This window comes from Amyelois transitella, chromosome 6, assembly GCF_032362555.1.
Source record: "Amyelois transitella isolate CPQ chromosome 6, ilAmyTran1.1, whole genome shotgun sequence".
Lineage (NCBI taxonomy): Eukaryota > Metazoa > Arthropoda > Insecta > Lepidoptera > Pyralidae > Amyelois > Amyelois transitella.
This window is the reverse complement of record NC_083509.1, coordinates 3637924-3660326: the sequence shown is the minus strand read 5'-3', so window position 1 is coordinate 3660326 and position 22403 is coordinate 3637924. Positions and strand designations below refer to the sequence as shown.

Below are 22403 nucleotides of genomic sequence, written 5' to 3'. Positions count from 1 at the left end.
TTGTCTGCAATTTCGGGCGTCGTGAAAACCTATAAATTGTGTTTATTTCCATAGAATTCACAGCACACACTTAAAGTGTTATGCGTTAAAGAAATTTATCGATTTATAACTAGATACCTACCGAATTACTGCGATAATAAACGAGAGTTTGACGAGTATATAACAGATAAAAGTTTATAGGTCGAATTATGTAACTGTTATCGTTATTAAAATAAATGATGTTGTCAACCCTACTTTTGTTGAATGACGCAGTGATAGCCAACCGGACTTGGTCGGACATTTTTAACAGGACAGCAGAGGATATTTTTGGAAAAGGAAGTTGATAAATAGTTTTGTCAAAGAAAGTACTAAGTAACCACTGGAAGTAATAAAAGTGTCAGAGGAAACAATATCTTAATTTATGGACTGTTTGTACCTACTTATATATTGTAATAATTTTGTCGTTACATTTAAATTTTGTACCTCTTGTTGTACCATTTTTGTTGCCACCGGTTCTCGCTTTGAATTTAGGTCATTAATAAAAAAATGTTGATTTTTAAAACAGTTGTTCCTGAGAAACTATTGAGAAACTCTTATACAGAAGCAAAAACAGCAATACAGCTAAGGCTTTAAAAAAATTTAATATGATTTTTTTTGTTTGCTTTGCCGATGAACAGAACAAGTTAGTAAAAAAACGCGTGCGGCGCCGGGCCCCTTTAGTTCAACGCACTAGGTCGACGCTCCATGTTACCGTACGACGGGACCATAAGAAAATACACGCTTGCCGGCACGCGGTATCATACATGACCAAACACGGTGGTACCCACGGGCGTAACAAATCACAACATGCAAATCGCCTCCGCAAACTGGCCGGGTTGCCGGTCATCATGCTACGTCACCGCGTATCAGAACAAGTTACAGGTGCCAGTCCTAATGGAGTCTCAATGACCTCTCCCGAATTCATAGGTAAGTACTTGTTTTGAAGAAAGGACTTGTTTGCTAGACGAAGAACCGCATGTCAAATAGGATATTGACTTGGTACACTTGCTAGTTAAATTTGTAGGTATAAAATTGTAAGGCACCTTTTACAAAATACATATAATTAACAAAATATCTCCGTTTTATAATTTTGTTACAAAAATTATTATTGCATAAGTTATTGTTTTTCGAATACATGTAACTACTTAGAAGCTTATAGGTGCTAAAATAAATATATTCTTCGATTTTATCAAAAGTAAAATGGCGTTAATAATTTTTATGAAGGACACGTGAGATTTTTATTGTATGTGTTCACGTAGAATCAATTGAATTTGAAATGAAAGGGATTGGATACGCATAAAAATTATGATATCTTTATAGCTTTAGTTAAACGGTAACGAAGGCGAATATTCGAAATGTAACATATCTGCTTTTATTTATTCTTAGAATATGATCGAATTATCTAGTTAGTTATTACCAAATTAGCCTTATCATGACGTTGAAGAATCAAAATAATTAATCATTTGTTTGATAACACTTATTACATTTCTAGGTACTTTATTGTAAAATAAATATAATCACAAAAAAAAATAGTTTATTAATAGAAAGATAATAAAGTATTTCATCTAGGTAAGCACATCGACTACTAAAGAAAAGTAATCAATAATTTTTTTGGCTTTAATGTAAGCAAAATTCCTACTTAATTGATTTTATTAACTACATTATAAATTCATTACTTTTACTATTGACGCATAACACTGACGTTAACGTAAAAAATGTTTGTTAATAGATATAATGGAACGTCTTATAGACCAAAGTTTATGAGCATAAAATCACCAAAGCATTCCACAACGTATCCCTCCGATATTTTTTATCGATACTCTTTTTTTATTATTTTACCTGCAAACTATTCACCTGCTTTGATCGTTCTTTAGTAATTCTATAAAGGTACAGTCAATCGCATATTCTTCATGGTACCTACATGTAATTGATTTGCTGTGAGTTTGCTGTGAAAATATTACCTAAGTACCTATTTCACCATGGTTATTCAGAGTATATTCTAATAATATTTACCTATATACAAAATGGTATATTTTCATTTCTATCCATAGTGAAAATTATTTATTTTTAATCTAGGTACTTACGTATCTAGTTACTTGGTGTCTTTTTACCCGACTGCAAAAGAAGGGTTATTATATTTATTGTTTTTCTCCCAATTTATTTAAAGCAAATTCATTGCTTCTAGGCCCTCAATGCTATATGAAGTTTCATTGACATTTCCTCTATACGCAAATTGATAATGACGTTTTAAGATTATTTATTTATTGTTAGAATTACCTAGATGGATAGGTTAGAATTACCTTATCAAGGATGATATGATAACGATTAGATTTTTGTAGGTACATAAGTAGTCTATCAAATATAGTAGTCAATAAATAAATAATAACTGTTCAAAATAAATATGACATTCCAAATTAATGCCGGTAGTTAGCAAAATACATGATTAAAAATACAAGTGAAAATGCAAAGAATGATCGTGAAGTTGTTGCAATGTTTGTTGTTATCGCTGTTATCAACAAGCGAGCACGAGTCCGCCCTCGCCACTTTCACGAATTGTTTAGCTAAATGCAAAACGCAAATACAAGGAAAATCTTCTTGCGAACACGGAAAACACATTTATAATAGTCCAGTACGAGCACGAGCACCCAGTAGACGCGAGTATGTGCTTGCCCAGCGGGTTGCATCCGTAAAGCTTTCGGATCATCTCTAGGCGATACAGCAAGGTCGACTCACCGGGTCAATGTCCGTCTCCCAGACGTCCTTCAGGTCGTCGTTGTCGAAGTAGCCCTCCATACTGGAGCGGCCTAGTCCAGACGGCGAGAAAATCCCTCGAGAAAACTCACACAAAACTGTCACTGCGGTCCTTTCTTTTCTCGGCGTGAAACTCGGAATGCGAAACACAAACTGAAGTCAAACTCACAGAACACTGTGTATCATCACGGGTTTAGGTTTCACTGTTGATGCCCATTTGTTATTTTCGCGATTTGATATATTTTATGAAGTTTTCTCTGCACGCGATTGTATTTTGGTTAGTGCAGCGTGCGGTGTTATCGCGTCGGAGGAGAACCGGCGAATGAGGCGCGTCGTCGCGTCGCCCGCGTCGCCCCCCACCCGCGGCGCTGCCTCTCATTCATAACTAGGGGGTAAACGTGACGGCCCCGGGGGCTGCCCACCTACTTACGCCACTAATTATGTGGGTACTTTCATGTCTTCTCCTCATATAATAAACAGGGCAAGTCAATTACCTAGGCAGACGAAACTAGGCTAGAATGTATTTAGCAGTAGCCAATGTTCACTAATGGTCCCAAGGGTCCTTTATTGCCCATGGGCCCTTCTATATAAAAATCATCTAACCCTTTAAAATTATTTCAAACTGCATCACATTTGTGTAAGTCGTCATAAAATCTAAATTAAAAGCAAAATAAGCTATGTCCCGGTAACACGTCTGGCCAAAGCATTCCTATCACTTATCTCATTGAGTCTACCCATAAAAAATAAATTAAAATAGCTTATTCAAACTAATAGTAACTTTGAAGCTACAAATCACAACCAGAACATGTGAACATTATAAAATATGCATGAAATAATATGCTGTAGTTTTAATAATAACTGACTTTATTCAGATCATATACAAACGGCCTTTAGACTTATCTATAAAATATCTATAAACTTTAGTATTCTTTCTTAAAGTTATATGTATATTCAATACTAATGGAATAAACATAACATAATAAAAATATTTTAGTAAATCATATTTAAATACGAAATAAAGCAAATAATTAAAATAAAATAGGATTATATAAATTTTTGGATTCACCGAAATATGCAGGTTCCTTAGACTGTTCATTCGTAAATAATCTATATTTTATATACGAATAATTAAGATTTTCGCATGGAAACTTCTCTCGCTGAACTGATTTATCATAATTGTTGTAAAGTTTTTCAATGGAGTACAAATTAAAAGACAATATAAAATGAAGGCTTTGCTTTAGTTAGACCATAGACATCGGAACAAAACAAGACAATAGAAATACAATATTGTTCTTAAAACTGGCCCTGATGCAAGAAAAAAATACCTTTTGGTACAACCATTATTTGCGACGTGACATTCGCCAGTACTAATCACTTCTGTAGTTTTATATTACTCGGATTTCTATATCCCAGAGCCTCCAAATTATGCTTGATCAACAATCAAAGACTCATTGGCCTTTCGTCACATGGACATTAGACATAGTTATAAGACTCACAATATATCATGATTGAGAAAACCTCTTGAACGTTTTTTTTCGGCGGCGGCGTCACCGTGAACAAATAAAGACATTAAAAGCTGTCAGAATATATTAAGACTGAGAAAATTTCTTATACATTCAGCTATACACTCTTCAATTTTCATTTACTGCCGTTATTTTTGGGCGGCAGCTGTGGGCTTCATGAACAATGAAGATATACCACAATATGTTGAGATTGAGTAAACTTCTTATAGGTACAATGAAATAGACAGTCTTCAATTTTCATTTACTCCCGTTCTTTTTAGGCGGCGGCGGTGGGACCGTGAACAGCGAAGGTATGTGGGCGTTCAATGTAGCGATACCTCCGTGCAGTATACACACTCTTGGGACACCACATTTCACCAGATAGTCGCTGAACTGAAAATGAAAATCTTATTGATTCAAAAAATCTTTTTCTTTTTCCTGGCGCTAGTCCCGGTTACTTCCCCATTTCTCTAGAGAGGAGCCCGGGGCGCGCCTTTGACCATGATCCTAGATTGGGTAGTTCAGCTAGAGTGGGTCAGGTAAACTCTCGACTGACCATCGCTTCCTTTGCAGGGGAAATTATTTTTTTGGACAAATAACACAGATATTTGATCATGGCTACACATTACCCATTAGCCTTAATGTGGTTTCTTATCTCATCTTGGATCTTCACTCTCCTTGGATATTTGCTTAGTCAACCTGATTTAGCATTTTCTATTCCTATCTCCTTTCACATCACAGCATTCCCTTATCACTTCTGAAAAATTTAATATTCTTTTCCTTTAAAATAACATACCAGTTGCGCAGTTTCGTCCTCAGCCGAAGCGACAACAATGACCTTCTTCATCCTCATGGCGTCTTGAAGCACCCTCTGCGGTTGGAGCCCTAGGGCTCTCAGCTCGTGCTGCCCGAGGTGAACGCCGCTGTACGGGATGTTTATACTGCCGTCTATGCAGCTTTTTTCATATCTAAAGGAAAAAGTCTTATTTTAGTTTGTAACATTTTCGAAATAAATAATTTTTATATGGTTTCTTTTTTCAGGCGTCAACATTATAACTAAAAATTCATCATAAATGATAGAATACACGTAATAAAATACGTTAACTAAAATTTCACATAACGTATTTTATTACGTGTATTCTATCATGTTATGCACTCATAAATAATGTTTTAAGACCTAGTCATCATCCCTATTATCCTCATGGCAGGTTAGTACCAGTGTCGTCATCAACTCACTGGAAACGAGCCCGGGGTCCGCGTAAGTCCACAATCCTGGATTAAATCAGGTTTTTACACAAAATAACTCGCGTTCGACTTGGGTCATTATCACGCAGATTATTATTTATTTAAAACTTTGTATTTACAAAGTATATTTATTGTCACATAAATGACAATTATGCCTTGTTGTCAGAAAAACTAAAAGTCTTAAAACTACGAGATCGCCTTCCACAAAAAAGAGTTATTTTTTTTTTGTCTCACTTCAACCCTTCAGTGAAATCTTTCTAAATCAGATGAACACAAACTATACTTACAGCAAATTAGACCTTATGTCAATAACACAGCACTTCTCTTGGCATATCAATGAGAAGAAGTCTGATAGACTGATTCTTGGGCTGATCTCCGCAAACAAAACCTCCATCGGTATTTCTACAACGTCCTGGAAATAAAGATATTATTAAAATATATTTATTAAAATAAACAATTTAAATATGCCATTTACTTAATTCGCTATTATTGTTAGCATTAGTCTAATTATTCAATTAATTAATAATTGACAAGATTTTCGTTTCTCGACCAAAAATTGTTCTATGTTTGTGTCAGTGTAATTAGCAAATTATGTGAAAGTAAATCTTTATTGGTAGTCATAGTTCTTAGTATAGTATTAGATGAAAATTATTATGTTACCATGGGATCTTTTGTCTCCGCTTCTTTGGTAAATCTCCGATAGCTGATACTCCTTGGCGAACTTCGACACATTTCAATAGATTCCTGCAACAAAGAGAAATTTAACACAAACGTAGCCGCTTCGTTTCGTATTATTTATTATTAATAAGATCCATTTTCGAATGGACAATGAACAAACTCATTATGAGGTGTTTGGTTTGGTAACTTTTTCAGCGGTAATCAAATAATTTAGTACGTCGATTAAAGGTATTTTATTACAAAATACTTATACCAACCTTGACGCATTCTCCAATATCAATCTCGGGCAAATCAGAGAACAATAAAATACATTCGTTAAATCCAGACTCGAGCAGTGTGTCGCGTAACTGCCTTAGTATCCCCACTCCCATGAACAGCGGTAATGACTGTCCTTCAACTAGTAACGCGTCCCATAGGTGAACGATTTTATGGAGGGGGAAAACGTCTGTGAAACAAAATCTGAAATTATTATTTTTATTAAAACTGCTTTTCTGAGTGGATTTTAGATAGACCTGCCATAAGGGCGAATGCCTTTATTTTCAATTAAGAAAAACAAAAATTTATGTTCTTGACTGTGACGGTATTACACATCTTTATAAATAAAATTATAAAGATTTTTTTATATAATAACTTGAGTGCGCACCTCAATCTGCCTAGTTTAAGCAAGATGACGCCAAATGTAGGAAATCTCAAATGCCTTTTCAGTCTTGCTTTGAAAATCTTGATGAAAAAAGATTAATGGATAGAATATCAAACAGAGAAAAATCTCAACAAATCAAAATAAATACCAACTTACGTGAAAACATAGTCAAGAACCACGGTATAGCGAAAAGTTCTGGTACGAAATTGATTTCGTGTAGATGCGTTGCTAGTTCTGGTTCGTGGAAGGCGGTCATTTGCCAGAACTTAGCCAGGTATTCTTTGATGACGGCACTGTTGTCCTTCAGAAAGAACTTGTGAAGGAATTTTGGGACAAAAGCGGAGAGACACGCAAACGCTCGAGCTGTGAACGAAACATACAAATAATAAAAAAATACTTTTCTAGAACTTACTAGTCTACTTACTAAGAAAAACCTCCATTTTTCCCCGTACATATGTATTTAGAGATGAGGAACTGGATAAGATTCCTATATTAACAAGATCTAGTAGGTCAAACGGGAGTTGAGTGTCCAGAGAAGACACATTAAAAAAGCACTCTCAATATTTTTTCCTTCATAAACGCTAATGTGTCATTTCAATTACTATAGAGCCATTTTTTTTTTTTTATAAATTATGGAATTAATATAGAAAAAATAATTGAAAATATGTTATCGTACCTTCATTACAAAAATTGAGATACAGAAAAGGGGCAGTGAGCGAGTCCAATCCTTGCCAATACACATACTGCGGATTGGTCAGTAACCACGCCTTCAACAACCGCTTTAGCGCGCGATGGCCAGCCGACCCGCTCAGCAACCAGCAGTACTGATGGCATCGGGGAATGTCTACGTCTATCTTTGGACGAAAAATAATTTTAAAGTGAATTATTACATGAAAATAAAAATTAAGATATGTGGAGGGTCAAGATGAGAAACTTGAAGGACTCCATCAAAAATCTTAGCAGATATTAAATTTAATGTAATTTTATAACACTAATCGAAGTTCATACGAAGAATGAACATGTCGTGAGAACAGCTGCAGATTAGGGCAAGTGAATGCCCATAATCCTATCTGGTCATAGCAACAATGTTCATTTGACAAATTGAGGTATCATAAACCCCTTATTTCCCGTTTCCCTTCTCCATCTTCTCTATGTTCATAATCAAGCTAACCGGCTAGAGCTAATAAAAATAGCTTTACAAACCTGTCTATCAGTGGGGGTGGGCGTCTCTTTATCAATCCTCTCGTATTGCGCCTCTATATCGCCGACCACTCCAAGCAACGCCGCCCACACGTCGCCGCGAACTAGAGGTGGAATGTCTACCGCTGCTTCGGCCCGGATGTAATGTGCCGTGTACGGGTAACCCTTAAAGTATTCAATGATTGAAGTTTATGGTTAGTTTGATCTTTCAGCCTCATAAATAAGTAAACTCCGATTTTCGTCTGAAGTAGAAATTAAAAAAATTAAGTTTCTCTGACAAGGGTAATTATTACAGACTATAATAAACGTTATCATATCCCTACTATGTTTCTACAGTATCCCACTGCCGATCAAAAATCAGCCTTTTCTTAAAGCTAAAATACACATATTTTTATTAATTTAATATGTTTTTTCCTTACGTGCAACAATCTCTGAAACCACAGAAGCCTATAAAACTGGTACTCCGTATCCTTTTCCCTGATTATCTTAGGCAGAGTAACCGCATCATATTCTTTCTTCCGTTCATGCATTAAAGGATAGAAATCTTGTGGCGGTATGTGATTCAGACGGATTTTAAGCAAATCTATACTGTATTTGGCTATCCTGCGATCATATAACTGTCCTTTTTTGCCACCTATCGTACAGCCATCTAGAAGTATTGCTCTGAAATGAAAATGTAAGTTGCTTATTAGATAACATCATAGGTGCCATAGTAGAAATAAAGACATGAATGTAAATCAAAATTTAGCAGATTGGTTTTTATCATTATAATTTTACTCTGTTTAAATGTTTTATAAAAAAATATTCATACAGTTTAAATAAATCTAATAATTATTTATCTATATATACATATAAAAATCACGCCTCTTTCCCGGAGGGGCAGGCAGAGAAAATACATCTTTAATTCAATAACGAAAATTAATTTGTTGTAAAAAGCATTGAACAAAAAAAAAAGAACATACATAGGCATAGACAATATTGGCGGGCTATTCTTAATCAAACAATTTCTTTTTAATTCTGCTTGTATATCGCCACCAGCCAGTTGCCACCAATAATATAGATTCTGCAACTTGCAGCCCATCAAACCTCTAAGCCGTTTCGTGTCAGGCATTTTTTTGGTGTCCATTAGAGTTAACTCTTCAACTAACTCTGTAAATGATGCCCTCTCGCTTGGGAAAATTTTTAAACATTTCTCTATTATATTTCTTAGGTTTTCGGGTACTTGCTGAAAATTAATATTAAATTAACTCTGAGCCAATTAGAGCTATGTAATTAATTACAAAGAAAAATTATAATACTAGTAAAGTACAGACAGAATAGGCCTTAAAACTATTGAATCGACTTTGATGAAATTTGGTACACAGATAAGACCTTTAGGAATAACATAGGCTACTTTGTTCTTGAATTCCCACAGGAATGCGTGACTGCGTAAAAGCTAGTTTAATATATTTTTTATCTATATCTACCTTGTAAGTTTCAAGACAGTCATGTTCTCTTGCAATCCTCTCAGCAGGATTGCCGGCATGGACCAGTGTTAGTATTCTCCGTAACATAGGGCCAGGCTTTAGATTGTTCCATAGTTTACCAATACACAACTCCAAAAGTATTATACCAAAAGTCCATACATCAGCAGAAGGCCCACCTCCGTTTAAAATTGTTTCTGGACTTAAGTATCTTGGAAGTCTAAAATTAATAAAACAAGATTAATTTATAAAGATTTTACTGACTCTTCATTCACAGAAGTCTCATTAGAAACCCTCTTAGAGCTTATCAAAATATAACTTGGGTTTTTGATAACTAAAATAGAAAGGAGCATAAATATTATTGACGTCACAGCCCAGCAAAATAATAAAAATTTGCTGACATTTTATTCCTATGTTCAAATTTGTTGGAAATTCTAATAAAAATATTAAACAACCACCAAGGTGACAGACAGACATCATCATCAAGATTATACAATAAGAGTACCCAAGAGGAAAAGACACCTCATCTCCCCCTCCAGTCATATAGAACATGCCATAATTGAACAACTTGACTCTCCCATTTCCATCTATGAGAATGTTATCATCGGCCAGGGTTCTGTGGGTTATTTCCTGGTCATGTAGAAACTTTAGGCCATTAGCTATTTGACATCCAATGTTGATGATCTCTTGGTGGGAAAACTTTCTGTTTGCTTCTTTCAGTGATCTCCCTAGTACTTCTGCCACAACAATAATTCTTTCTGAAAATAGGAAGCAGTTTTACTTGTTTGTCTACTGATTTTTGCAGGTGTTTCTTAAAAATTTGTTAGTTTCAAAGTTATGAGGTTTAACTTGTGAATCAAAGAATATTTTTGAAATGATAATCAGTTCAGCCATTCAAAAGTTATTGGCTGTGTTTTATAATTTTTTGCAAATGGGTTATTTTTAATTAGGTTCCACCAACTCCCATACATGTTTGTAATAATAAAACTAACCATGTTTCCCACGAATAACATCCAAATATGTACACAGATTGGGGTGTTCAATAGTAAGAAGACGTTGTGCCCGGCCTAATATGGTGACGGAACTCGGTGTGAGAGGCAGGCCATTGCTCCCACAGGATTCCCCTGGATGGTTCCTTGCAAAGTATGTGCATGCTGCGAACTTATAGTCATCTTCATTTTCTTCACACATTTTTATTACTTGTAGGCGTAAATAGTTATTTAACTAAATTACTTCAACAACATATATAAACTTATTTATTTTTTCCAATCCAAAAGTCAATTAATGAGAAGAAAAGGGATAAATGTAGTGATTCTATTCTCTGTTATTTGTAACAATGTTTAGAGGACCAATTTAGAAGAAATTAACAGTTCTTTTTCCTATACAGTTATTAAATAATTTGACAAATAATAGCATTAAAGCGACAGGACTATCGATAGTATCAATAGAATCGATAGAGGCGATAGTATCGATACCATTGCAACTAGCTATCGATACTATCGTTAGTGTAGCTACTATTGATAAATCAAAACAAGCGATTGTATTGATAATATTGGTTGAAGTTAATATCGATAGGATAGATAATTTTTTAAGTCAACTACTGATAGTTTTACTATAGATAGCAACGCTATCGATTACTACAGACCGCAGGTCTCCGTAAGTGGGTAGTGATTAAAATTTGTGTTGCCGACCGATAGTCCACTATCTAGCTTCTATAGTTCAGTTTTACCCTCAATACTATTGCTAGATACCCAACTTAACTCAATATCGAAAGCACTATTTTCGAGGTTAACTATCGATAGTTCGGCAACGCTAAAATATCCTCTTTGATTATTTAAGTCAGTGATCGATGTGATTTTGTGACATTGATGGTATAAAAATCTTTACTTTTTTTCTTCGTTGCAGGCTTTGTTACCCAATTAACACTTAAATTAAAGTAACAATAAATAACGGTATTTTCAAAAAGTTATAACCGTTTTAGGCGTGATATCGGTAATATAATCTTATAACGATATTAAATAACGTTATATATCGATTCTTATTCACGTTAAGAATAGCAATACCAATTAACTTTATGAATTACTTTGCCAAGGAGCGTTATAAATATCTTAACCGTTATTTAAAATGAAAAACTGTTCTGTTTTATGAAAATGAAGCCAAAATCATCGGTACCCAATATAACGTTACTTAATTTATAACGGTAACACTGTTTGACAGTTATAACGATACCAATTTTTTAACGATAATTCAAGCCATGCTTCGTTGTAGCCTTGTAGCAAGCAAAAGTCTTCATGCAAACTTGCATTATTCTATAAATATTGCTCGATTATAGACGTCTTTTACAACATCCATGGGAAAGAGATGGTCGTATCATTTGTGGCGACATCATTAATGTCACACACTATAGTAATGAAAAATCTAAATCGCGCAAACAAAGATTTCACGGATTAGAGCACATATATAACCTCCGACATCGTCGGAGCCGCGGTTCCCCAGGCATAACACCTAGCCTGGCGAAAGATCTTCCCTTCAGTGGTGGTCGTGCCGAATCATCGCTCCCGCTACACACTTATCGATTATATATCTTTTCTTACTGTTAGTGTTAGCTATCTAAACTCAAAACCATACCGTCAAAACTCAATATTGGCAACACTCGTCAGTTTATGTCATACGTAAATCGTAAATTCATTTTATTATCTGTGGTGTCTGTGGTTAATTCGCTGTCGCTGATTGAAAGTGGAATAGATGGACTGTGCTTGTACAAGAAAATAAAGGTCAAAAAAAGAAAGTGCTAAATACCTGATCATTGATAGACGGCTCTGAAAATTTGGAGGCGTTGAATCTTACTTTAATTAGTTTATTTGGTGTATGTGTAGTTTTATTTTTGTGCACTTGTCACTATGTCGTTCACTGTATTGTACATACATTCCTGTTTTAGGACCTTTACAAAATGGCTTGCGTGGAGAATATACCACCCAAGAACCCTGATTCTGAAATGGAAGAAGGAGAGATAGTGGATGAATTTGACGATATATCTTCGGATGAAGAATTGCTATTGCGTCAAAGGTTGTATATTCTGGAAACATACAACAATGTCCTTGAGAGAAAGAAAGCAAAGGATTTCTCCAATCCACCATGTAAGTGTCTATACTATGAAAGCATTTTCGCGCATCGTCCTTAAGATCAACTTGTGACTCGTTGTGGTTTGAGGTTATGACTTTATTATGAGTGACTCTCACTTTTGGAAGTTGAAATTTGGAAGATGATTATCTATATTATTAATCAGTAAAATTGTCTCTACATAATTGAAGTACACCATTTCATCATTCCATTATATATACAATAGATTTGTGTATAATAAAACTTAAATTCACATATGGGAAAAAAATATAAAAATTTGTGGTCAGAGTGTCAGAAAGGGTGCACACTTTTTTTGAGACTTAGAAAAATTTCGCCGATATTTTTATGCTCTATTAAGCCTATTTTTTATGATGCCAGGGTCAAGCCCTGGCATCATCCTGACACGACCAAAAGCATTCCTTAAGCTCATTATGAACTTTTGTGCTGCATGAAATATTTTCCTGTTTAAAGTGGAAAGATCTTTACATGTAGAATATGAATTGGAACATGCAAAGATAAGGGAGAGAGTCACAAATATGATAGGACTAATTAATAGTCATTTAGCTATATTGATTAATTTATTTAATTGTTAAGAGTAGCCAACAAGCTTGCATGAAAAAAGTTATGAGTGTGGATAAAGCAAAACATGTATGTAGGGTTCATGGACATATGTAGTTTCTGCCTGCCCTTCTGGGAAAAGGGCATGCTTTATGTATGTAAGCTATTTAAGAAAAAAAAATTTAGTAATTGTTCTCCTACAAACACACATTTTAGGTAAAAAGCAAAAGTGTGATTCATTGTCACAGGACCTCTCTGAAATATCTGCTGCATCAGATTTTGAAGATGGTCACATGTACCAAAATACAAATGAGAAACATATTAAAATACATAAACATAAAAGAAGAAATGAAATTTTGCCAATTAAAATCAATAGTAAAAGTAAAGAAAAGAAAAAAATACATCGAAAAAATAAAGTGCCACTTAAAGTAATTAGTGAATCAAGTGAGGAATCTGATGATGAATACAGAAATAAAAGAAGGAAATTGGCTAATGCGGTAGCAGTTCATAAACCAAAAAATGATACATCTTCTTTAAGTGCTAGACTGAAAAAAATGCTTTATGGTCCCAAAATTATTGGCCCATTCAATGAAAATAATAAGGAACAAAAACAATCAGAAGTAGAAAAAGATAATTTGCCTATTGTGTTCAATTCCCTTAATGGATCTCCTATTTCTGATGATAATTCTAATCTCCAAAATAATCCTAATAATGCTTTGCAAGAAGATTTAATTAAAATGTCAAGCGAAAATGAATTAATTGATTTTTATGAAGATAGCAATATTGAAATAAATGGTGAAAAAAATGAAAAAAGTCATGATGTAGTTGACTCTGGTAATAAAGATAGAGAATGTGTTAAGGAAATTAATCAAGACTCTGATGAAGATTTGGAATTGCTCAGGAAACATGCATTAGAAACTAAGTCTTCCAAAGTAAAAAATCCAGTCAACATAGTTCCCAACGAACATGAAATAAAAACTAATAATTTTACTTTGACAGAAGATGATGAAAGTTACACTGCAGAGCTTAGATTAATATGTCTTAAATCAGCTTATCTTAAAAAAGCTTTTGAAATTAAAAGAAGACAAAAATTGAAGAAGAAGCTGTCCCAGTCTTCTATATTGTCAGATGACTTCATACTTGAGCAGGATGCATTATCAAATAAAATTGATTCACAAAATAATACTGACATAGAATCTGTAGATATGGAGATAGGTTCAGATGGTGATGAGAAAACAAAGGAATTGGGTAATGGTATAATTGAAGATGTTACAGTAAATTTAGTGAATGACGTCCAAATATCTAAAGAGGAGGAGTTTGAAGAAGACGAAGACTTACTCCGAGCAAAATTACTGACATCATTGAGTAAAAATTTGCCAACTTTAATGAATACTAGTATTTTAGAAGAAGTGGACGAAATTTCTACTGATGTAGTAGAAGACATTAAAAATATAAACCCCAATGAAAAAACTACACATAATGTTAAGATTCCTGAACCAAAAAAGTTGATAATACAGTTGAGAGAGTCAGATTCAGAAGGTGAACACGAAGCAACCAAGAATTTAACGAAAATGCATATGAAGCAGCGGAAAGCCGATTTCGAACAACAGCTAGATATTTTTCTGAAAGATACACGGAAAAAAGTAGAAAATCAAGAAATTCCTGAAATCTCATCATTAAATCCATCTGAAAAGTTTGTACCTAAGGTAATAATGTAATTGTTTTTATTAAATATAAATAAATTGTTCTTAACGAAGCATATTGTAAAAACAATATAAAAGAAGAACAATATTATTTGAACAACTCAAATATGATTTTTGTTTTTATTTTTTAGTCAGTGAAGCACTTGCCTAAGTCTGAACAAATAGAATATAAGAATTTAGTGAAAAAAATGGCTGAATTAGAGAAGATGAAGCAGGCGAGGCAGTCAGCCCTAAATTCAGTCAAAACCGTACAAGTAAAGGAAACACTGAAACCTAGAAATGTAACAGTGGATACCAAAACATTATCAAATGGTAATGCAGATGAACAAATTGCAGTTTCCAGGTAATTTTCAATTGAATAGTGACTATTTATTAATACTGTTGAGTTATGACCTTTTTGTATATGTAAGTCCTGTATTTTTTATTGCTCAGGAAAAAAATAGCAGAAGAATCCGCACATATGATAAGGCTCAGAGAAGAGGCAACAAAATTATCGCAAAAATACAAAATAGTTGCTACGGAGCTTAAAAACATAGCAACTGCTATAGCTTTAAATAAAAAACAACAAAAGACTGCACAGATACGGTTATCAAAAATTAGATTGCAACATCAAATGCTTTTAAAAAGGTACACATCCACGACATAATGTCTTTTTTTGTTCATTTAACTTATATTGAGTGAGGTTTTTTATAACTGTTTTGATTTTATTGATCCTGGTGTGAATATTATATTTTTCAGTTCCAATTATTCACACTCCCAAAGTAACGGCTTTTTACCCTCCATTAATCGTAACGGCAACAAAAGTATATCTACGATTAGGTTACAAAAAGAGAATAATCCTAGAAAGGATGAATATAAAAATCCACAAATTCTAAAATCAATGAAAGTTAGTGTGGTCAATGATTTAAATGAAGCCACAGAAACTTCTAACCCAAGTCTGTCAGTAAAGATAGATATAATAAGTAACAACAAGATTGTCACAGTACCAAAGATAGACCAAGCAAAGGAGGAAAATACAGAAAAAGACTTAATAAAAAAAGAAACTGACAGAAGAGAAGCTATTTTGACTGCTGATGCTGAAAGAGCAGATCCTGGTCAGCCAGATTTGGATAAAGAAGTTGGCACGAGTCTTAACAGCCATGAATTGACAAACCGAAGTAATATACTAAAAACCAATGAAGTTGATGATTATACATCTCCCCTTCAAGCCTTAGATGCAGCCAAGTAAGATCATTTAGTTGGCTTTTCCCACTTACATCAGTTACTGGTGTGGTAACAGCTTGTTGTGAAAATGTTCTGGTTCGGGTTATATTAATAAAGTTGATGCTTTTCATTAGGTGTATTCATAGAAAAACAAGGAAATGTGCATGTTTTCATTATCCATTACGTCACTTTCCATGACACGTGGATGGGAATGCGTACGCACATCGTTCAGCTGTGCGATGTAAGTATGCATTATGGTCTGTCCACAGTCGCCAGTGAATCAGTTAAAATATATTCAATTAATATGTTTTCAGCTGGGAAGCGGATCCCAACGCATTCCTCTGCCCGTACGAGGTCGGAGGGCACTGCCAGGATCCTGACTGCAAATACCTCCATCCAAAAATTCCTTCTCTGCAATGACACACACAGGCATACTTACCCAATCATACACATACACAACACATACAAAAAAACAGACTATAACTCCTAAATTTTACAATCCCCCCACTTTCCCCTTATGAACTGCGGATGGAATCACAGCATTATGTAATGTATATCATACATCTTTTTATTTGGTACCATTATTATACGGATCGTTTATATTTTTTGCATGTTTATCTCTCAGCGTAACATTTATTCCCTGTAGATAGTTTTTCTATGTAAAGAAAGAGAGTTACATTTGTTGAAAACAAGGGCGATGAATTATTTAAATTGCGAAACTTTTGTTATTTCTGTTACACATGTTTTTTTCTTTATTTAAATGCAACATCAATGCTCGCCTATTATAGTAGAACCGCCTAAATGAGTCCTCGCCCGCGGAGTACAGGGGCGCGGGGGTATGACGACGAAGGGGAACGAAAGAGGTGCGGGCGGCGGTCGAGCGTAGCGTGTAATACAAGGGGCGAAATGTTACTGGACATTTCTTGAGATATGTGACGTCATAGTGGTTAGCGGCAAACAGGTGAAGATTTTTATTAAAAAAATAATAATGGCTATACAAAATTTGAATGAAACAACTGTAAACTATACAACGTGTTCCTTTTGTTATCCCATAACTCCATGGTATCAACGAGACCACGTACATGAATTAAATAGCATAAGCATTTTTCGATTATTGTTATTTTCAAATTTTTATTTTTCATACAAAACAATTCGATAAAAATGTGATTTTATGATATATAGGTATGATATGTAGGTAAAAAAAGGTAATAAAGTTATGTATGTAATATTTATTTATGCAAAATTTATCAAAATTATAAATCAATCACTTATGTCCATAATATCACTATCACTGGAACTTGATTCTTCACTTTCACAACAGCCATCATCAGAATCATCAGAATCGTCTTGCACATTAATAATAAAATCAACAACTTCATCTAGGACTCCATCATGTTTGCAATATTCGTCTTCGATTTTAATCACGTGTTTAACACAATTCTCCCATTTCTCTTTGGGATATTCAGCAAATAATCTCTCTAATATTTCTTTTTTCTGGTCCAAATTAGAGTCGATACTTTTTTGTGCTAATTGTCCTTTGATATCACCCCAGACCAACTCAATTGGGTTCAGGTCTGGGTGATATGGAGGCAAACGCAATACTTCGTGTCCGTTTCTTTTCAATACCTCGTCAATTTTGTAAATATCTTCTGTGAAATTACTTTTAATTAATTTATATAAGTCATCCTTTCTAAGTTTTTCATCAAAAGGCACGTTATGTCGTCGTAGCCATTCTTGCATAGTTGGCTTGGTAGAAGCCATAGTTGGCTTTTTCTCTTCTCGAACCGAATGATAAGCTGCGTTGTCCATTACTATGACAGAATTTTGCGGTATATTAGGCATGAGCTTTTCATTTATCCATTTACTGAAATTTGCGAAATTCATAGAATCGTGATAATCACCTGTTTTACATTTGGATTTGAATATCACAAGGGCTCCGTCTACAAATCCAATTTGACCTCCACAATGTACGATGATCAAACGGTCCCCTTTACCAATATGAGATAGAACGCCAAGTTCATCCTTTGATTGCCAACATTTTGAAACGTTATGAGACGCGTTTACATAAGTTTCGTCAAGGTATAAAATATGTCTTCCTTCTCTACGATATTTTTTAATAGTATTTAGGTATTTCCACCTCCACGATGTGATATTTGGCTGTTCGATAAGGAGTTTCCTTTTAGATCCGCATTTCTTAAATTTAAAACCTAGATCATGTAATAATAGCCTTAAATATTCCCTGCCGCAGTGTAATATATTCTCTTCTCTAAGTACAGCGTTCAAAGTTTTCAGAGTAGGTATTTTTTTGAAAATTGTGTAAAACTGAGTGACTTTTCTTCTTACCACTCCTTTTGTGAAATCGTCTATTTCCACTCTTTTTCTACGAACCTGTTTTGGTTTTCTCGGTGATTTAAATCTCTCGTTGTCATTTAATGCTTTCCCTTGTTGTACAATTCTAGATACAGTCTTTTCTGATAGTCCAGTAACTTCTGCTACAGTTTTATTTAAAGGTATATCTTGTTTATATTCATCAGAATTTGGGTCGAGTTTCTTTTTTCTAAAATATTCATATACGTTAAACGCCATTTGTTTGCACTGACTATTAATTCTATGTCCGAAAATATTTCGACTCATCTTGAGAATGTAATCTCATGTATAATTTTCACAAGGCGTCCGCAACTGTCAACACGTGTGATCGCTAACCGCGTAGCGAGCGAACTGAGTTTTTACAAGAATGCGCCCGCCGCCCGCACCTCTCTCGGTCCCCTTCGTCGTCATACCCCCGCGCCCCTGTACTCCGCGGGCGAGGACTCATTTAGGCGGTTCTACTATATTTGTGCTAGATTTCACTTCGTACTCAATTTCTTATCTCCATGAGACTTTTTTCATATAAATAACTTTCCACACAGCCTATTTAAATTGAATAAAAAGGATAACATAGATGACACGACACATACAACGATGTTATGTATATTTTTTCTTTGAAGTTAATTTATTTTTATTTAAAAAGATTCGTTTTTTCACAAGGATTATTTGTATTTGTTCGAAAGTAGTTATGAAGACTGAACAGTTTTGGTTTTGAGGGTACTTGTGTTAACTGCTATGTTGCTTATAAGATTTTTAATATTAATGTGCAATTTTAGTTGGCGCTGGTCTTTGAGGAGCACCGCAGGAAGGCATCAGCCAGCAGTGGTAAGTTGCGACTAAGTTATTTGTGAGTTAATAGTGTTTTATAATCGTGACTTCGCACCTTTACAACGAGTCAGCAGCGTTCAGGACAGTGGTACGAAAGTATACTTTAAGACTATATCTATAAAGTTTATTTAACATATTTGTATAATGTGTAAAAAGTGAACATAAAAATAAATGATATACTTAATTGTAAAAAAATGTTGTTTTATTTTTAGTTAAATATCTACACTCCCAATAAATGGTGGAAGATTTAAAATTAGTCATAAGGTTAGAGTTATAAAAATAAAACAATAGGTGATCTTATAAATAGACATTTTATTTAGACATTGTAAAGAAAATATAAAGTAAATACTTTTCTTCCACATCAATACATACACTTAGATAAAAATATGTACGTATATTCTGGAATAAAATTCGATAAAATTTATTCATAAAACCCTTGAACAAGGGACATCACACACGTAATGACTAATAGGTAGAGGTAAAGATTTCGTGACAGTAACCGTGGGCATAAAAATTTGGAAAGAAAAGTAACATCAAAAATTAACACCTTATCATAAAAATCTAAGATTTCATAAGTTTTTTGGTGTCCCACAAGCTCCATGTTAAAGTTCCGTTTTTCAAAATCGGAACTACGATTTTTTTTATAATCTCGAACACCCAAATAATGCCACTTACAGCCATTTTATAGCAATATTAATTAATATAATTATTGGAACATCCATGATTAGATACTATTGGAATATTATATCTCCATAAATTGATATTTATTCTATATTACGATAGAGCTATCCAAGCATGCGCTTGCTACTACGATCGAGTAAGTCACGAGTAAGTATTGTGTAGAAGTGAACATGTGCTATATTAAGCCCACAGTCTTTAACTTGAAATTGTGAGGTACGGGACCTATACAATACCTATAAAAATAGGTAAAAATATTTTAAAATAATTGATCAGTGCACAGGTACTTAACAACTTTTCCTAATAAAAATATGAACGATTTTTACGCAAGTTCGACCTATTCAAATGATTCCCAATCAAGCTTTTGCCAGAACCCAAGTATAATGAAAAGCATAAAAAAAGTATTTTCATCTTTTATATAATTTGACAAAGTTGTTAAGTATCTATAAGACCGAATTTACTTTTAAAATATTTTGGGTATCATCTTACGTAATTTGTGTACCTCATAGTAGGTATAGACAAGCTGAGAATAATGATGACCGCATTTTCTCAGATAAACACTTCTTGAAAGCATTTTAGTGTGGTGAATAAGTAGATGAAAGTTTATGACCAGTCAACACTTTTCCAAAATCATAGAAATCTGGATAAGATTTCTAATTAAGTTAGGAGTAAGATGTCAATTTATTCCGAAAAGTGCCTTTTATTATTACGAAACATTTAAAATTCTGTTTATTCTAAACCGCCTATCGCTAGGTGGTGTATCTATCTGATGTTCTCTATTAGGGATCGATCCAATTCATCCACTTTTGTTTTGCAATAAATAGGTACCTACTTTCCGTTTTATTCCCGAGAGAAACCGGAATAATATTTTAATTTCTTTTATAGAAGCATAGGTACATCATTAATTCGTAAGTACCTACTTAGTTGTTTACGATATCTAATAAGTAATGAGGTTTTATCTTATCAGTGAAGTATAGACGATGATTTACATTTATAATTTAGGAAGGAGCATTTCGATTGTCTTTATGTTGTATATTTAAATAACATGTAATCATAAAGTGACGTTTTTAATTATCTTTGTAAACAATAACAGTTTGATTTCGATACATAAAATAATGTTATTGGTCCTTTAATTTAAATCCAGCAATAAAATTTGGTACCTAATTTGAATATGATTTTTTTACATTTCTTATTACGTAAGTAGGTTAGGTATGCGAATAAAGTATCTAGGCCCAATCTTGGTTAATAACTTAGGTAATGTAGAAAAGTGAAATGTTAGATTTTTTTAAATCTTTGTAGATTGTGCTTTTAATGTAGTCGATATCAGGAGCTAGATGCAATTTAATCTGTATTTCTATTCTGTAGCATATTTTTTAACTTCGAATAGTTATTGAAATAGAATTATTAATTTTTCGATGGGCTTTATTAAGTTTTATTTGAAGAATTATTTAATATAACTTATTAAAAACACCAATAAATATATCATGGGTTCTGTGCGTTAAAATTCCACGGTAAACTTGCTTAACGGAATCGTTATTTTTTGAACAGAACATTTTCGTTTTCTGCGCTGTTGGTTATATTCCGTGGGGGGAGGAGAATGGGCATAAGTATGTATGTATATTTTTCGTGACGTGAAAGAGAGATCGAGATGCTTCTGGAGTCGTGCTTATCATCAGAATCTATGATCTATCTGAGGGTGTGCCACATAGCAACAGCTTTGCGCGTCTCCTGCGCCATTTGTGCCCAGTGGCGCCCCTCCGCGGCTGGCTCCGCTGCGCCCACGCAACACCAACCCACCACTAGGTTATTACTGCCGCCTGTTACCACGCATACCTGAAAGAAATGACCAGAAAAATTGTATAATTTTTAAAACAAAGAACAAAATATAAGAAGTTAGTTTATGTCACTTTTATCCGAATTCCCTTGTTGCTTGCCCCAGTTGCGCGGAGGACTTGGGCTAAGTACGTAATACCCATGACTATCTGGTTGAAGCATCAGTTATCAAACTAATAAAAGAAGTTGAAGAAAGAAATTACACAGTACTTCATCGAAAACGGATTCTTACTCCGGTACCTACTTGTGGTGGTAGTGTTATTATTTAGGTAGGTGTAGTGACGTACAATATATTTCATAGCAAGATACCTCAATGGAAGCTTCCTGTAGGTTGCCGGACGGGAGACTGAAGGATAGCGCTTCGTTCCACACCGGGTTGTTTATCTCTTTCCTGTTAGTCTTCTTCTTCTTCACACGTTTCCCATTCACGAGCAAGTACACTTTCACATATACATCTGAAAGGAAAGTAAGTAATTGTAAGTAATTCTTGTTAAATCTCTTAGGTCGAGTTTCTGTTGTCAAAACGCTTCAAAGCTTTTGCGATCAACTGCTAGCCGCTATTATTTGGTGGAATGTAGAGTATTTATTCTTCTGGCGTTGTCTCAAGTCCGTTCTC

The 22403-nt window shown here is 34.2% G+C and overlaps 4 protein-coding genes across 7 annotated transcripts in view; 1 reads left to right on the top strand and 3 right to left on the bottom strand.

The window, feature by feature from the left end:
- LOC106139231 (cyclic AMP response element-binding protein A) overlaps nucleotides 1-3085 on the bottom strand; it is a 73730-nt gene extending 70645 nt beyond the window's left edge. The window contains exon 1 of the mRNA XM_013340628.2: nucleotides 2752-3085. Coding sequence (XP_013196082.1) covers nucleotides 2752-2811 — 60 coding nt within the window. The 5' untranslated portion in view covers nucleotides 2812-3085. The remainder of the gene's footprint in view (nucleotides 1-2751) is intronic.
- Nucleotides 3086-3644: 559 nt separating this feature from the next.
- Nucleotides 3645-11167, bottom strand: LOC106139222 (TBC domain-containing protein kinase-like protein). The gene is made up of 13 exons (XM_060944801.1): nucleotides 10490-11167; nucleotides 10003-10255; nucleotides 9501-9717; nucleotides 8997-9259; nucleotides 8454-8697; nucleotides 8038-8199; nucleotides 7511-7688; nucleotides 6991-7197; nucleotides 6452-6639; nucleotides 6177-6260; nucleotides 5804-5928; nucleotides 5068-5239; nucleotides 3645-4664 (listed from the first exon to the last, which is right to left on the bottom strand). Exons 1-13 carry the CDS (start codon nucleotides 10686-10688, stop codon nucleotides 4530-4532), a joined length of 2427 nt encoding a protein of 808 aa, XP_060800784.1. The 5' UTR covers nucleotides 10689-11167; the 3' UTR covers nucleotides 3645-4529.
- A 1030-nt stretch (nucleotides 11168-12197) lies between these two features.
- LOC106139239 (repetitive organellar protein) lies at nucleotides 12198-19447 on the top strand. Of its 4 annotated transcripts, none has more exons than XR_009656918.1 (8): nucleotides 12202-12363; nucleotides 12436-12634; nucleotides 13392-14881; nucleotides 15010-15221; nucleotides 15311-15505; nucleotides 15617-16102; nucleotides 16396-16627; nucleotides 19225-19447. XR_009656918.1 is itself a non-coding variant. In XM_013340644.2 (7 exons), exons 2-7 carry the CDS (start codon nucleotides 12448-12450, stop codon nucleotides 16277-16279), a joined length of 2634 nt encoding a protein of 877 aa, XP_013196098.2. In that variant the 5' UTR covers nucleotides 12198-12363; nucleotides 12436-12447; the 3' UTR covers nucleotides 16280-16861. The 4 variants fall into 4 exon arrangements, 2 of the variants coding, with proteins under 2 accessions (XP_013196098.2, XP_013196097.2); XR_001228747.2 differs by having other exon boundaries at nucleotides 16396-16632; XM_013340644.2 differs by lacking the exon at nucleotides 19225-19447 and having other exon boundaries at nucleotides 12198-12363; nucleotides 16216-16861.
- Nucleotides 19448-19568: 121 nt separating this feature from the next.
- Nucleotides 19569-22403, bottom strand: part of LOC106139224 (synaptotagmin-5) — a 36836-nt gene continuing 34001 nt past the window's right edge. The window contains exons 8-9 of the mRNA XM_060944841.1: nucleotides 22097-22242; nucleotides 19569-21787 (exon numbers count right to left, since the gene is read on the bottom strand). Coding sequence (XP_060800824.1) covers nucleotides 21641-21787; nucleotides 22097-22242 — 293 coding nt within the window. The 3' untranslated portion in view covers nucleotides 19569-21640. The remainder of the gene's footprint in view (nucleotides 21788-22096; nucleotides 22243-22403) is intronic.

Excerpts from the sequence above, each read along its gene's own strand:
- LOC106139222 (XM_060944801.1), bottom strand. The coding sequence starts at position 10,688 with ATGTGTGAAGAAAATGAAGATGACTATAAGTTCGCAGCATGCACATAC. Across the intron at positions 9,260-9,500 it reads ACTGTCTTGAAACTTACAAG|CAAGTACCCGAAAACCTAAG; the intron begins GTAGATATAGAT and ends ATTAATTTTCAG. Across the intron at positions 7,689-8,037 it reads CCACCCCCACTGATAGACAG|ATAGACGTAGACATTCCCCG; the intron begins GTTTGTAAAGCT and ends TTTCGTCCAAAG.
- LOC106139239 (XM_013340643.2), top strand. The coding sequence starts at position 12,448 with ATGGCTTGCGTGGAGAATATACCACCCAAGAACCCTGATTCTGAAATG. Across the intron at positions 15,506-15,616 it reads CATCAAATGCTTTTAAAAAG|TTCCAATTATTCACACTCCC; the intron begins GTACACATCCAC and ends TATATTTTTCAG. Across the intron at positions 16,103-16,395 it reads CAAGCCTTAGATGCAGCCAA|CTGGGAAGCGGATCCCAACG; the intron begins GTAAGATCATTT and ends ATATGTTTTCAG.